General features: G+C 44.1%; 1 protein-coding gene across 9 annotated transcripts in view; it reads right to left on the minus strand.

Annotated features, from left to right (window-relative positions):
- RAPGEF4 (Rap guanine nucleotide exchange factor 4) overlaps nt 1-17,225 on the minus strand; it is a 294,734-nt gene that overhangs the window by 16,998 nt on the left and 260,511 nt on the right. For 8 of the 9 annotated variants that reach the window (XM_047871388.1, XM_047871390.1, XM_047871389.1 and 5 more), the window contains 7 exons: nt 16,519-16,549; nt 16,235-16,313; nt 14,682-14,828; nt 12,839-12,936; nt 7,141-7,266; nt 6,541-6,719; nt 3,570-3,660 (listed from right to left, as the gene is read on the minus strand). In XM_047871388.1, coding sequence (XP_047727344.1) covers nt 3,570-3,660; nt 6,541-6,719; nt 7,141-7,266; nt 12,839-12,936; nt 14,682-14,828; nt 16,235-16,313; nt 16,519-16,549 — 751 coding nt within the window. Of the gene's footprint in view, nt 1-3,569; nt 3,661-6,540; nt 6,720-7,140; nt 7,267-12,838; nt 12,937-14,681; nt 14,829-16,234; nt 16,314-16,518; nt 16,550-17,225 lie in introns of those variants that run through there. The other variant, XM_047871396.1, reaches the window with a different exon arrangement.

The following is a 17,225-nucleotide window of genomic DNA, read 5'->3' on the forward strand; positions in this document are numbered from 1 at the left end:
TATAATGTTTTCTAATTATTCATTAGAAGGACTGCACTCTCAGACCATAAGTGGTTTGGAATCACCTCCTCCCACACCTTAAATTCTCCGATTCCCACAGTTAGGAATTTAGACCAAAGAATATTAGGATTAAAAGTTTTAGAAACCACCTATTTCAATCCTCCTCCTCCCTTACAATGTAAACTCCATGAGGACAGAAACTTCTGTTTTGTTGATTGCTATCTCTTCAGTGCCTAATCAAGTGTAAGGTACATAGTTACTGCTTAATAAATATTTATTTGAACAGATTAAACCTTTGCTTACTATAGGGAAGAAATTAAGTCTCACAGCTTTTTTTATTACTATTTTTTTAATGTTTATTTATTTTTGAGAGAGAGAGAGACAGAGTGTGAGCAGGGGAGGGGCAGAGAGAGAGGGAGACGTAGAATCCACAGCAGCCTCCAGGCTCTGAGCTATTAGCAAGAACCCGACTCAGGGCTTGAACCCATGAACTGTGAGGTCATGCCCTGAGCCAAAATTGGATGCTTAGCCGACTGAGCCACCCAGACACATGAGGTCTCACAGTTTAAATGACATGCCCAACGTGGCACAGCTACTGATGGCCAGAGCCTCTGTAATTCACATCACCTGCCCCTTTCTAGGGCTTCTCTTACATACTTGTGCTTTTCCACACAAGCATTTCTCCCCCCTGATTTCTCTGCCCTGCTGTTATACAAAAACTGATGATTCTACCAATTTAGTACCTGAGGTAGCACCGTGGGCTGTACCCATATATCGATTGACACAAGGAGGCCATTATCGAGTCACCTTTGAATTTACTGGCTCTCACTTTGCTTGGGTCCTGAGATCTTAGTAACCCTAACTCCTCTCTTCTGACAGGGTCACGCCAAGGCAGAGCAGCGTGGCGTGCATCCTCTCCCGAGACTGTGGAAGCACCGTCCTCGGCCCTAGAGATCTGGAGTTCAGCTGTGCTTCCCACGGGAAGTCTACCGGCAACAACGGATTCACCAGTTCGGCTTCTGCAATCACAGGAGAGCTCCTCTCTCTTCTTTCTCTCTCATAGCTGAATTAGTTTGTCATCTTCCCATTTAAACATCTGTGCAAAAATCTTACTAGTCTCCCACATGTCCTCCAAGCTCATTTTCCTAGTACCTCTTTTCAAGTTAGGTCTCTGGGAAACCGGATATCCTTGCTCTGAGGGAATGTCCAAAGGGAGGAGAGCTGGGAGAGGCATCAAAGGATGCAAGGATCTCATTCCACGTGTAGTATCCAAATCACCACGTTAGCCGATCACTTTCTACGAACACAGACTACTTTAAAAATTTGAAGTGAATTACATTTTTGGTTAGATTGGTCTTTCTACCTTTCTTAACTGGCGTTTGGGTCAAAGGGCATAGGGCAACACATATTTTTGTGGGTCTTAATACTATTATCTATGCACACCCTGTGCCTCCAGAGCAACGATTCTCAACTGGGCTCAGGTTTGCACCCCTCCCCCCACATCCACTGGGGGCCATTTAGTGATGTCTGCACACATTTTCTGTTGTCACACCTGGGGTGGGGTGGGGTGACAGGTGCTACTGGTAGGTAGCAAGCTGAAGCCAGGGATGCTGCTAAGCATCCGACATCACACGGGACAGCCCGCAATGAAGAGTCATCTGGCCCACGGTGTCAATGCTGCCAAGGCCCAGAAAGCGCTCCAGGATTTAACTCCCATTTGCTTGATCTCAGAGTGCTCTTTCCCCTCCAAGTGGGACCATTCCCTTTGCCATGAGGTTTAACTCCTTCTCCCGTTTTGTTCACTGACGGTTTCACGTGTGCTCTGTAGTTCCGGGTGGGGGAGGGGAGGGCGGTCAGGTGCCGTCTCTCACACTGCCCCTGTGAGAGGGAGGCATCATGCTCTTTGCTGGGGCCCATATGGGAAGCGCATGGATTTGGGTAGATCAACCCGAATCAAGGATGCTTACGAATGAAAGGTCTTCCTACAGAATGATATAATTATATTTCACCTTATAAAATAAAATCTTACGAATGAGGAGGGGTTTTCTCTTTCGGCAACAGGCCAAAAGCTCACAGACTGATGGATTTCTTCATATTCCCCGTTAACTTTCTCCTTTTGCTGACTGCACCGTCCTGCTCAACCCAAATAGCCTCCTATTTTTCTCTTTAGACAAGAAAGGAGACTCTGGTCGTGTTTCCACCGTGCTATGGCCTTGACGTCTGGCTGCTGTCATGTGATACTCACACCTGCCTTCCGGGACCCTTGTAAGGCTTTATACCTTCCTTGATTTTCCCAGCCAAACCATCTAGACTCCGCGTGGGCATCAGACGCTGGAAACCGGCTGGGGAAAGCATACTGTCTGAGAGGGAACCCTAGGTTTCCACAGATTCCAGGAGCCTTGGGCTGCATGACAGGGGAGCCTGCATAACGGCTTCATTGCTTCAATTCAGTGGCAGCCCTAACTCCGTCCTTTTACCAGCTGGAAGATGATACAGCTGCGTGGCACGCAGGCCTCACCAATTCCCTCATTCCTATATTCAGGGGATGAGCTGCTGTGTGCTGCATCTGCCTGGAATTTTAAGAGAAACCCAAGACAGAAGAACTTGTGAGGACCTGTCCTATAAACAATGGAAACATTTAGGAGAGACTGAGAAAGAAAACAGTTTCAAGAGGGAAGTGGGGAAGGAAATGTTTTAAGGAAAATATTTAGAGATGCAAACAGCTGCCTTTGGTGCCTTTTAAAAGCACCCTTGCAAATTAAGTCTCTGTTACCTACTCCTTGACCTCTTTTTGCGTCCCACTTACACATACTTTTTTATTTTTAGTAAGAGTCTATTTTTGTGTGTATGTTCTATTAGAGATTAGTATTTCTTTAACTATATACCACATGTAGGGGTCAGGCACATTTTGTGTACTTAGCTGATGAAAATTGGAGATGTGTACCACAAGTTAACCAACTGTCAACAAACCATTAATCATATTTGCTACAGAAATTCACAGCACACCTGCATAACTTTTGCTCCAACTTGAATATCAGCCAACTGTTGTTCTTCCATACACAGAGCCGACGGCCAGGCGGTTAAGAGATACTTAGTACTCAACTGGGCCAAACAGTTGGCCTTCTGGCTAATTTTCCCTGCAGCAAAATGACTACTTGGTTAAAAATGGATCTTCTGTCCTCTCTTAATTATAGATAAGGCTTATTGCAAAAGCAATAAGCAGACATTCCAGAGAACAACAGAATCTATGAACAAAAAAACCTTTGAAATCATCCAAGCAATGATGTTGATTCATGTTGTACGTAGGAACCAGAAGTATTATTATTTACATTGTAGAGACCAAGAAGCTAAGGCCCCCTCATCGCCCCCCTACACAAAAGGACAATACCTTTTTAAATTCACACTCTCAGGCAACTGGAAAAAGGAAGACAGGTCACTTCCCTCAAAGTGTCCCACCTTTTCCATTGTTATACCAGTGTGAGTGATATTTCTATTCAAAAAGCTCACTGGTGAGCCTGTGTTTTTATTCTTAAGGCAAAAGTCACAGCTGGATCTCAGCTGAAGCTTACCTCCCACGTGAGTGCCAAGCGGCTTACAGCAACATTACTTAGCCCCATGACGATGGCAAAAAAGGAATTCAGATTTTTGTACTCCTTACAGCTGAAACACAAGAGGCACGTGTTTGAGTAAAATGCCACTTTTGAGTGAGATTTAAAAAACTTAGAGTTCTATTTTCTGATAGTCATTAATATTCGTCAGGACTCTTTATGAGACCAGGCAATGATAGATTTAATGCACCGTAGAAGTTCCACTTGGATGACCATGTTCGGCTATTTGACTTCCCACTGTAATGGTTCTGGCCATCTAGGTTCAGGTTCTGAGAAGGAATTGAAAGACCCCTACCCTGGGGATCGTCACTACGATCCCAAAGCTTCCTAAAAGCCTCATTGGACATGGAAGGAAACATCTCATGGGATAAGAAGAGAAGTAGGCAAAACGTCCTCAAAGACATTCAGACTTTTAGCCTGAAGTTGGACGCCTCCTCTGGCAGCCTGAGAGAGGAACTAGGAGGTCATATTGCTACAGCTGCCATAACTTCTACCTGCCATGTGAATGCTTCTAATTTGTTGAGAAATATCAATTTACAATCCCTATGAAGCTGAGAAATAACCTAAACAATTGACCTAAAAATAACCTTATTTTCTTTGCATTTAACTGATGTCAGTGAGGCTGATCAATTTGAATCTGTACTTATGCAACTATTAGCCTTTATGAGTATATATTTGGGAATAAGAATAATGTGGAACAATATTAAGGATTCTTATTAGAATGGCAATATTTAGCCTAGGTACTTGATTTAACTTAAAGAAAAAAAAAAAAGGAATCCCTAACTTCCTCATACCAGCTCCTTGAAAAGGGAAAGAATTAATTTTTCAACAAGTGCAAATCCTTTACCCAAATCAATATGGTCGACTAAGTCGACTGCATCATAATTAAATCCTGTTCGAATGAACATTCTTGCAAAAGGCTAATTAAATCATTGCTTTTGCTGCCTGTGTTATCCTTACAGAAGAAGCAATGAGTGATTCTTAAGTGATCTCTGTGGAAAGAGGAAAACAGATTTCAGAGAAGCTATCATGTGTCTTATCTCACTGGTGAAAAGGTAAGCAAGGACTTTGCTGTGTTGGGGCAGTGGCTCTCAGGTCAGGGGCTGAAAGGAGTTTCAGAGACCCCCTGGGGTGGAAGGGGTATAACATCACGGATATGTGTTTGCCTTTGTCCTTTCCATGTGATCTTGAAAGGACACGCAGGCACACAGACCTGCCTTTCTGATCACTGCTCTGGTCAGTGTTACCAACTGACTTTATCGCCTTAGGGAAGTCACGAAATATCCCCATGCCTCAGTCTCCTCATCTGTAAAAGGGGATGATAACACTCGAACCCCCAACTTCACAAAGTTCTGGGCAAGTCGAAGAGCTTAAATAGAATTTGTCGAAGTTCTCTAAAAATACCACGTAAAGCATGCTACTGCCCCCCCGATTTAGATCACATTCTTGTAGATCTTGGTTTATGAGAGTTCATAATCTTTTCCAGCCAGGCTGTGTAAACAGTTCCACTGTAGGGCAGCACAGCTTAGTAAAGGTTAAATAATATAAAGCAATTTATACCAAGGGCCAAAGCCACCTACTCATTTCCATAATCAGAAGGAAGAAAGGTAAAAAACACAAAAACATTAAAAAAAATTCCTGAGTTTTTGAAAGGCTCTCTTATGTTTCCACCATAAATAACTGGGACTGGGAAAGCCCAAAGGTTGTCTGATCTCCCACATAGGTGTGCAGATTGCTGTTCTCTTCCCCCTGCTCCAGCCAGCACTGCCAGGCAAAGGTGAAGACCGGATGTGCTCTTTACCACAGGAAAGCACATATGTTCAGAGTTTCAGTGATCCTCTCCTTCCAAATATGCAAAGGCACCTGTCCCTTGCAACAAGGCTGTTCAGTCTCCTAGAAAAAATGGCTATCCTGTGAACCAGAAATTCATAAGTAACATTTTACCAAATCTTTCTTCAAAAAGGCAGCTTTTCCAAATTAAGAGATAACAGCATTTGAATCTGAGGGTTTGGATAGGCTGTTGAACCCTCAAATTTTTGGCAAAATAATTCGGAGCATTTGGCAAACTGGCGTGTATAAAATGTCAAGCAGCATTTACTTCTTTGTTTAGCTCTGGAAATCAGACTCTGTATGGGATCTAAACTATTTGGCTCAAGAAAATTGCTAGCTGGGGTCACTTGTGCTCCCCACCTTCCTGTGCTAGAGCTCCCTGAATTTAGAAAGAAGTCTCCCAGCCATGGGCCACATTTAGCATTTTATTTTTAGCACTGTGGTGATACCAAAAACATGGAAGTAAACAGGAGGTTGTCAGGCATATCTAAATAGCAGGAGAAGATTAAATTCATGTCAGGGAGAAATCTAACTGGCCCCTGCAGTAAATAAATTGTTTCCCATGAAGTGCCATTAAATAGAATATTTATAAGTTGCTTGCTTTTTCTGATGTTGATGGAGATGATTTTCATGTACTAGGTTAGCTCAGCTTTATGCATTTTACTGATTTTATTCTGGCTAAGTTGGGCCGTGCTGATGTACATGCATGTTTCTACTGCCCTCTACTGGCGAGATGGTGTCATGTTGGACATTGACTTGAACGGCCTTCTAAATACAACTTTTCTAGAACTTTGTTTGCTGAAGGACTCAATAAACTGGAGGAGGCACAAAGCCACGGTAGTTCAGAGCAAAAAGAGGTCACAATTTTGACGTCAGCAGCAGTGCTATAAGATGGTAATTTATTATGTATTGATGTCCAGTATTCCAAAAGCCATATGAAATGAATCTTTTACAAGAGTTCAGTTATTCTGAAGCTCCTGTGATTGTTCCTTGTGCATAAGAAGATCCTATATCTTGCTTTTTTTTTTTAAGGTGCACCCTAAGGGAACAAAATGAAAATGCAGCTCAAATGTTTTTCTCTTCTTAAGCTAATGATACTTACTGGGCTGCTATCTTAATAAATTTTTTTAAGAGCTGAACACGCTTGCTGGGCTGAGAACAAAGGCAAATCTCAGTGACAACCCAAAACTGAATTTCATTAAATCTCCTCAGGAACAAATCCAAGTTTGCTGTGGTCTTTTTAAAATTATGCCTTCCAAATGTGTGATAGATTAGCTCCAGCTAGAAAAGAAAGGAAAACAATTTCATTTCTTTGTTTTGCAATCAAAACACCAATGAGGCTTCTCTATTTGTCAAGAAAAATTGACATGGGTCAGCACATGTGAATACAATCACTGGCCAGGATTCAACTCGTACTACAGAGCTAGAGGGCTTCAGGGAGGCTTGTTAAATATATAACTATACACGAGGTGCCGTTGGCTTAATATACTCAGGAAGACATAGCTTGCTGTAAACCATTAAGATTTTTCTTTAATACTCAAAGACTTTACAATAGGCTTTATTAATCAACTCAGTATTTACAAAAAGGATCATGTGGTTTCCACATTGCAGCACATAACCGACATTGGCATTGGAGTAATGCCAGTAGACTTCATCCAGGATTGCAATGGTGCCTACTAATGCTCTCAATCGAGCACCTTACCTCATGCACACAGTTGAAGAGTTCCCAATCATAAATTGTCATCTGGTATGCTAAATCTTTGGAGCTCATCAGTTCAAAAGTTCCCATTGTTCCAACAGTTGGGCCTTCCTGCTCTGGCAAGGGAGTCTATGAATAATAATGCAAAAATATATCAGAATCTCAGAGCAGAGAAGTACTTTAAACATTTTTTAAATTGGGTTTATTTATTTTTGAGAGAGAGAGTGACAGAGCGAGTGAGGGGCAGAGAGAGGGGAGAGAGAGAGTGCAGAGCCCGGAAGGGGCTCGACCTCACCGGATGAGGGGCTCAAACTCATGAATCGTAAGATCATGACCTGAGCCAAAGTCAGACGCTTAACAGACTGAGCCACCTGGGGGCCCCAGATAAATACTTTTAATGCTGAATGCTTTATGGAGGTCCCGAGGGGAAAGGCTTCTGGAGATGTTTTCAGGAGGGTCTTGAAACTTTGATTTTGCCCAGAGGAGAAAGATGCCTCTGCTCTTAATGCCCACTAGCTTCAGTGCCATCTCACTGTCATCAATTCCAGGGACTGAAAAACGTGGACCGTGGCAATTAAGATTTGGGAAGGAGTGACCTGTGCTGGGGCCTGGGAGATCCCTGGACACAACGCCTCTTGTCTGGTGAAGATATAAGAATTTCTTGGGGAGGTTTTCCTTCTGTGTTCCACTGAAGCTGTTCTGGAGCAGGTGCTGGCATGGCAGTTGTGGACATTTAGCCACAGCACTCCCTACTGCGGCAGGAGCCAGAGACTGTGGTGACGGTGCTGTCCATCCAGCTCTTACAACACACTGCCTGGGCTTACTAGGTGACAGAGGGCTCTGTGCACTGAGGTTACATCTCCACTCTCTGAGACATGCTGAGCCAGAAACGATATCCACATGGTCAAGGTGTTTTGGGCTAGGGCATCAGAAAACCAAACGCTGCTACTTTCTGGAATGCCCTCATTCAAAACTTTCAATCCCACTGACTCATCTCACTTGTATTTTTTGATAAATGACCTAGAGTGTTTCTCCTCAGTAAAACGAATGATTTGCATACATTGGAAACTTATGTATAATATGTGAATATTTATGGCTCTGTAATATATGTCCAAAATTACAAAGGCACATGAATGGAAGGGGAATTTTCCATAAACCACAAGAGACTCAATAATAGAGAATAAACTGAGAGCTGAGGGAGGGAAGTGGGTGGGGGAAGGGCTAGATGGGTGATGGGTATTAAGGAGGGCACTTGTGATGAGCACTGGGTGTTGTATGTAAGTGATGAATCGCTGGGTTTTCCTGAAACCAATACTGCACTGTATGTTAACTAAAATTTAAATTAAAAAAAAAAAAAGAATTTCCCTAATATCACGCTAGCCATATTAGGATATTCAATATTTAGGTAGGAAACCCGAATATTGTGCAAATTCTATCATCCTCGTTATCATCATCATCATGCATAACCACTATATTCCTCAAGTGCTCACTGCATTCTGGACACTGAAGAAATGACACATTCAGGATGTAAGTGGTCCCTGCAATATTAGTCTAAGGGAGGAGTGAGCCCTGACCCGAGAGTACCGCTCTGCACTCAATAAACAGCTGCTGCCATTCATTTGTGGGTATAAAGGACAGACAGAATCAACACACACCTGACACCCAGATAGAGACAGACACGTGGGAGAACATGAATGGGCTTTTTGAGAGTTAGTGGGCATTTCGAATGAATTTTGCGGCTGAAGAGGTTCTTGGAGACCAAGAAGCAGGGCTGTAAAAGATTCAACAGGCAAACCTGGGTGGGTTAGAACAGCAAGGTTTCCCCACAGCACTCAAGTTGGTCTGTTGAAGGATAGCAAGGGAGGCAGGAAGGTTGGGAAGCTGTCATGAGACGTGTTTATCGGAAACAAAGAGCCTAGGGGAACCGAACAGCTTTACAAAGTCTGTGAGTACCAGACAAGGGGCTGGGGTTTTGCATAGACTGGCTTCAGAGAGCAACAGACTCTAAATGCAAACCTCACTCTAACTCCACAAATTCCCTTATCTCCTGAATGTCTGTTTCTGGCACTGGGAACTCAGTGTCACAGTACCGGGTACACAGGCTTTTTAAGGGGATTGAACGGGAATAATTTGAGTGTATCCCGTAAGCACAGCGCCTGGCACAGAGAAGGTCCCCATTCGCAGCCCCTTCCAAATTATTGTGTCCCCGCACGTACTGCAGCAATACAAATGTCCGGGGAAGCAGGATCTGCACAATACCTGGATGTAAGAGCTAAGCACTGTTGTTCTGGATTCACGCTATGCAGGGCATGGACGGCAAGGAAGAAAAACATTTACTCCCAAGTTTTGAAACTTAGGGAACTGACCTGAATCTATGGGTAAGTAGCTTGTGGAAGCAAGTAAGGAGAACGGTTTTAAGCAGGCCAGGTCTCAGGTGGAAAGTTGGGGACACTTTTAAATACTGGGTCTGAGGACTCCTTGTCAGGTTCAGACAGGCTCTCAAAGTTTTCCCTTTCCTCTTGCAGCTGCTGCTGTGAACAGCAGTTCTGTGGAACTGCCCTCCTGCTCTCTCCCTCTGCAGCCTGCCCAGCTCTCCGACTCTTTTCCCTGGGGCCTCATGGCTTCTCATAGAGGGGAGAAACCAACCCAACAACTGTAGGGACGATGCCAATATTAAAAAAATAGATCAGGGGCGCCTGGGTGGCTCAGTCGGGTAAGCAGCCGACTTCGGCTCAGGTCATGATCTCGCAATCCGTGAGTTCGAGCCCCGCGTCGGCCTCTGTGCTGACAGCTCAGAGCCTGGAGCCTGTTTCAGATTCTGTGTCTCCCTCTCTCTGACCCTCCCCTGTTCATGCTCTGTCTCTCCCTGTCTCAAAAATAAATAAAACGTTAAAAAAAATTTAAAAAAAGATCAAATTCTTTAAGTCATGGATGCTGGTCTATCACTGCTGCATCCCCTTTGAGAGAGTAACAGAATTTCTTTTTTTTCGAGTGGGCAGGGCTTACCAAGCCTTCTCCCTCCTTGACAAAGGGCAGGCTGATCCCTTCCCTCCATGAAACACAGAAGAGGCAGTCTAAGTGGCCAAAGTGGCTCTTCTAAGTGAAGTGGGGAATTTAAATGCTGATCCTGGGGGCCCAACAGATCACTTCCTTGCTCCACTTCCTCATAGATGGTCCTATGGAAGTTTCCTACCAGATGAAGCACAGCAGAGATTCTGTGGGGTCTACACTGCACAGGCAGGTCTGAATACTGCCTATCCTGAGGCACAGAACTCCCATATACTCTCCCCCTGGGAGAACAGCATTGTTACCCGCCCCCCATCCCCCAATATCCAGTTGAAGAACCTAAGATATAAAAAGGATATGCTGATTGTTAGTGACAAAGAGATGGCTAAAGTAAGCTGCCACCCCAGCATCCCTCTTTCTCCCTCTGTGCCTGGCTCTGCAATGGCATTTGTCACATTGGATTCTCCTTACACTCTGGAGTCCCTCACTATACTCTGAGCTCCTTGAGGCACAAAAACCATGAAGGATTCGTCTTCAAGACCATCCCAGAGGCAGAACCATCCATGATGCCTGGAATGATATAATAGGCCCTAAATAAAAGTCTAAGGAACTAGTGAATTGGTAAGAGTAGAACCAGATTACAGTATAATGGGATTTTATTATAATTTGTCTGTACTCACATTTATGCTCAAATAAAGTGTCAAGAGAGTAAAGCTGCAGGTTCCAAGCCTTTAACCAACTAGGATAAATTGCTGGCAATCTGCTATTTCTAGACAACACAATTTAGCCCTACGATTTGTTCTGCTCCAGGCTGTTTGTGTTAGTCTCATCTCCCTAACATGACCATAAATGTCATGAGAATGGAGTCTCTGGGCTGACTGGTCTAGTTCTAGTGTCACACAGAAGCCAGCGTAGCACCAAGTACAAAGCAGACACTTCCTAAGTATGTGTTGATAGATCAAAGAGTTTGGCCAACATTCTGTACTGCAGAGTCATCTTGCATACGTTCTTCCTAGAAAGACTGTCCTCAGAGAAATCTTTAGAAACCTGACAAGGCCCCATGTCTCTGGTGTTGTGAGGCAGGTAAGGTTCAACCATTTCTTAGTATGATGACATAAAACTGTGCCCCAGTGGATGGCAGAGCACAGACATGGAGGAAGCTAACAAGTTCATTTCCCCAGTACTTGTTGCCAAGTAAATGCCTTTCAATTACTCAGGCCTTAAAATGGAAGACTAGCAAGGACTAAGAATTCATAAGGTTGCAGGATGACGTGCGGATAAACAGAGGCTTAAAAAGTCAGTATCTTGCCCTACAGGGAGCTGGAAAAAGTCCATACTGTCCATCCAGACACCATGTCTTTGGATAGTATGGCCAAGAACCAGTTGGCAAGACAGGCTGAACGCTGTGTGGCCAACACATCACGCAGCACCTGTAAATAGGGCTACAGCCGACCTGGCTTATGATGGTGTTCATTTCCAGGAGAGGGCAGCACGACTCATTTATGACAGTCTCTCCACCCCCCCCCCCCCCCCCAATCCCTCAGTGTTGGGAAATACCTTTTAGAAAGCAATGAATGTAGATGACTAAAATTCTAAATGAAGAGGGCTGTGCGTAGACAGATCTTCCAGTACCAGTGGTTGAGGCAAGCAAGGGTGCTCATGGGCAGATGCGGGACAGTCAGAGAACGAATGCCATGTCTGCTAAGTTCCCCTCCAGGCGGATTTAAGATACAACAGTTGCATTGCAGTGCACAAAATGGCTCCCCCAGACTAGAACACAGAATTACCATGAGGCCAAAGCAAGCTCTAAAATGTTCCTGAGAGGAGAGGAATCTTGATTTCCTTCGAATGTCTGTTTTGATGACATTTGAATGTATTTATGCAACACTCATGTGGTTAAATTCTCTGAAATGTGAGGCTGGTTACCTCTCGCTCCTGTGTTGCACTTTTCTTAGTAAAAGCAGCCCTGTGTGTCCAAAGATGGAAAAAAACTAGTTCTCTATCCTCTGAACTGGCTCCATAGGCTTTCCAAGATACGTTGAGAGCTATGCACCAACATGTCTAATTTTTACAGGGTAAATAGAAATGAACCCTACCATAAACCCTACCTGCATAAAAGAGAGTAGGTTACTCCGTTGCTAACATGAGCCCATTAATCCTTTTAATTTGCAGACAGCTCTGTGTGGGCTTGGAACAAATGTTTTAGAAACTTAGGGAAGAAAGGGCTGGCCTCTGGTATTTCCTACACAAGTTAGACCACTTCCAGGAAACAGAATTTTTCTTAGACCGGAGAGTGGCTTTGCCATAATACCTTTTCTACATCTCCCTAAGGAGTATGATACATTGCAATATCTGGTCTTAAAAAATTTTTTTTCTATCCTGGTCTAAGTATTCAGATTTTTAACATTAATATTTAAATTGGAGAGATTTAAGGAGGTGATTTACTACAAACAGTTCTAAAAGCTGAATTAGGCCCCAGTCATGGTGCTACTTGGCTAATTTTCACGAAAGAAAATCTAAAGCTCAGAGTGTATCAAATGAACACCTGAGGCTTACCTAATAGAGTACAGAAAAAGAAAAAGCCGAGTAACATTCAAGAGTTTTTGGCAACTAGGTTCAATGTAACTGCAAAATTAAGCTCCAGACAAGTTTTTCTGATTGCAGACACTACTCTGAGGAGGCCATCCACACCTACCAGTGAATCGAATTGCTCTCGCGGGCAAGCAAATAGGCGTCCATTAATGGTGAGCGTCGTAAATACTGAAACATCATTAGGTTTGAGCACCACCTTTTCTGTGAACATAAAAAGCATGAGATTGCCTATTAAATGCATCTGAGATTTGCTGCACTGCCCTAATCACACCAACAAATTGCCGGCTCGGTGAATTACCGGAACACGCAGAGCGACTGCATAAAATACAGTCCTGAAGGGACCCACTGAATAAAAAAGATACAGCATTCATGCAGGCACATGACACTCAGAATGCCATCAGAAATGACCACAAAACAGGAATGGAAATACCCGAGGGTCAATTCCCCCAGTTCTGCATTGCAACTGTAATTATATATAAAAACCACATTTGCTATTTATATAACAAATTATGTTTCCAGATGGTAATAATGCCCAGCACTTTGGAGATGGAAAGATCACTTGTAGAAAACTTAGGGGGTTTCTGAGATCTCAAATAGATTTTAGATGTAAAATTCACTATTATTTTTTCACTTAGTCCCTCATTTGGAGGGCAATTGCATTACCTGGATTAAGCCTCCTATATTGTAAAAATTAATTCATTCAACAGATATTTATTTAGCATTTACTATTTGCTGGAAACTGCTCCTAGTATTGAGGATACAGAAGGGAGCAAACAAAAAAAAAAAAATCCCAGTCCAAAAAGAGCCTGCATTGCAGTGAGGGATGCGCACAGTGAGAAAGACAAACGTATCAGAGAGCGAGCGGCCACGAGGAGAAAAAAACAATAGGGAAGGAAGCAAGGAAGTCTCTGTAAGCAGGAGAGGATACAATTTTAGAAAGAGAACCAAATAAAGTAAGGAGGGGGCCTCGGTTAGACACTGACATTTGGGTAAAAAACTGAAGGAAGGAGAGGAAGGACCTAGGATAGCTTGGGAAGTGTGCCAGCGGGATGGGCGAAAAGGGACATCCTGGGTCCCGTGTGACTGGGGCAGAAATGGAAGAGGATATCTAGGGAATCCATGATGCATCTAAAAATCCTGCAGCAGTAGAATCATTTGCCTTCAGACATGGCAAAAATGGCTTACCCGATCCTGGAGGATCCCCAGTGGCTATGAAATCATTGCCAGACCAGATGGGCTTACTGCTCCTTCCTCTGGACTCACTGCAACGTGTGCTGACGGTTCCAAAACTCTTGCCAGTATGGATTGTAACTCGTTACTAGCTACCTCCCGCCCGCCACAGCACATCCCTCTGGTCCCAGTCATAGTCAGTGGCCAGTGGATATATATGGTGAATGAATATATGACATTTCAACAATGCATAAGGTAATCATGTAATCCCATGGGGAAAATATGCTTATTTTATCCGATGAGTTGAGCTCCTGCCCTCTCTACAGGGTAAGGAGGGGAACCATCAACAGATGGGAACAACTAGACCATGACCACCTCCAACTTCAGACTTCTGGAAACCTATGGCCTGTAGCTTCACGCCAGAGGCCCTCTTAGGGTCCACATTTCTCAGAGCTCGAAGGCCTTACGCTTTTTTGTTTAGGGTTTACACAGAAAGAACTCCAGGCTGGCATCCACACCAGAGTCCTCAGCTCCAGCTGGCCTCAGATCACTTCACCTTTTTCTGCTTTATAGTGGGTACCTACAAAATGGGGCATATTAGACACTTATCCAGCCCACTTCTAACCGTATTATTTTGTTATTTGTGGGAGCACACACAAGCACCAATTTGTCCCTCTGGATCTGCTTGGATGGGCCACGCTAACTCCTGGCAGGGTTTCTCACTGGACTGGATATTCCATTTTGCAGAAGCCCAAAGTGCTAATTAAGGCTGTTACCTCCTCCAGAGCTCATCTTGACGATGATCAGGCCTTCCCCAGAGCCTAGTTTGTCAGCAACTGCGCTGATGACTTCCTTCACCGAGGCGGCCACCGGCACCCGAATGGTTGTGTAGGTGTGGTCCATGCAATAGACTTTAAACAGAACTATTGGGAAGGCAGTAACAATATGGCAAATTGGTCTTGGGAATTCTTAAGAAAACCATCAGCAATGGGAAATGTTTAGATATCCTCCCAAATTGGCATCGTCTTGTCACTCTTACTATTGTATCTATTTGCAGTCACCTATGCCTATGCCTGCCCGCTTCCCAAACTCCTGACCTCAGCATTGGTCTGAGAATAGGTACACACGTGGCTTCCATCTCCAACTCAAAAAACGATAGCAGGGGTGCCTGGGCGGCTCAGTCGGTTAAGTGTCCGACTTCGGCTCAGGTCATGATCTCACGGTCTGTGAGTTCGAGCCCCACGTCGGGCTCTGTGCTGACAGCTCAGAGCCTGGAGCCTGCTTCAGATTCTGTGTCTCCACGTCTCTCTGCCCCTATCCCGCGTGCACTCTGTCTCTCTCGCAAAAATAAATAAACATTAAAAAAAATTTAAAAAAAAACGATAGCAGATTTTTGTGAAAAATCCATATAGAAGTGATGGGAAAAAATGAAGTATGTGTAGGCCTGTTTTCTGGGTGTGCCCTTGTCTGTGAGGGTTTCTTTTTCATAACACAGGAAGTGCTGTGCTGTAGGAGGATTGCTGGGTCACTGCTGCCTGGTGTGGTGGTGCGGAGTCAACACGAACACCTCTGCAAACAGGAGTGCTTCTGCCTAGGACGTGAACACGCTGACATTCCTGCTCACTTGTTCACTGCTTTGTGTACTCTGGGGCTGGGCCACAGCACGTGGGGTACCGAGCTCAGCAAACCCATATACGACACCTACATGCTCACCTCTGAACACAAATCTTGGAAGCAATTGCAGCTACTGTAAGTCTTGGGTTTAGAGGCACTCCTAAATTACAAGACTCATTTGTGGCTTCAAATGAAAATGTTATCATTATTATTAATTTTATTTTGGTTGTGATTCTCTAGACAAATCTTTAAGTGACCAAACGGTAATCGTCAGCATCTGCACCTCCCTGATGGCTGCTAACAAGGCCGTGCTCAGGATCAGAGTGCTTCCCCCTGGGCAGGAGTCCTGTTCTGCAGATGACCCTGGCCCTTCTCCTCTGTGTGACATTGCAAAGTGCCAGCTGCCTTCCTGCCAGCTCTTCCCAGAGGGGCAACCTTGACAACTAGTTCCTGACATAATCTTTCCTTCCTTCAGGAAAACGTGGTAGTGAGGGAGAGGCTGAATCAGGGAAGTGTGGACCAGCACTTCCACTCAAGGCCCAGAGTTCAAGAAGATAAATAATCGGAATGCAAAAGGGTACCTTCAAGCAAACTATTTGGAGTGCCAAGACATAGTCCAAGAAAAGCTATTCTGTGGGGCTGAGGGTTCCCGGGGGGAGATTTTATTCTGACTTTGAGTAATCTGTACAACCATGAGTTGGAAGACACGTCTCACCTTCATCAGAGCCGCGGACAGGCTGGCGCTTCTGGGCTCTCTCATCGCCTGTGTTGAACTGTTGCAAAAGAACTTTGTGCTGTAAGAGTAATAACAGCTTTTAATGACCAATGTATATTTGCAACCCTGAGGAAACACACCCAAGAAATAGCCAGAGTCAAGAAATGAGGAAAACATATTTTCTTTTTACAAACACATCACTTTTCTATATTGCACTATAATATTTCTGGAGAATTGTTATGCAACAGGGCACAATTAGAGAATCCTAATCCATTGTCACTTACCTTCTTTTGTGGAGCCTTTGCATCTTCTGAACTACGAGAAAGAGAGAAAGCACATTATTTAATAGCATTGGTACCGTTATTTTGAATTACTTCATTTGTGTATAACTTTAATCTTACATCACAAAAATGAAATGGCAGCAATCCTTCGGGAGCAATATGAGCCTCTTCATTTTTTTTTTAATGTTTATTTTTGAGAGAGAGAGAGAGTGAGAGAGAGAGCAGGAGCAGGGGAAGGGCAGAGAGAGAGAGGGAGACACAGAATCCAAAGCAGGCTCCAGGCTCTGAGCTGTCAGCACAGAGCCCAACATGAGCTCGAACCCACAAACCATGAGATCATGACCTGAGCTGAAGTCAGACGCTTAACCGACTGAGCCACCCAGCCACCCCAAACCTCTTTATTTTAATACCAGGAGACCAAGCACAGAGGAGACACAAAGAGATCAGCTCTCATCACAGGCAGATCCCTGGCAGAACTGACATTGAAAACCATTTTCTAGCTTTCAGGTCTTTCTAGCAGCAGACGCTCTTTCCAGTATTTACTGTATGGCTCAAAGTACAGTGTGTGAAACCTTCCATGTTTTCACTAAGAGGACACAAACATTCACCGGCAACAGCTCTGGCAGCAGAAAGTGAATTTTCCATAAAGTAATTCCTCCTATACTTTCTTTAAATGCCACTGACTATTACTGGATTCACTGCCTCGAACA

Source organism: Prionailurus viverrinus, chromosome C1 (genome assembly GCF_022837055.1).
Source record: "Prionailurus viverrinus isolate Anna chromosome C1, UM_Priviv_1.0, whole genome shotgun sequence".
Taxonomy (NCBI): domain Eukaryota; kingdom Metazoa; phylum Chordata; class Mammalia; order Carnivora; family Felidae; genus Prionailurus; species Prionailurus viverrinus.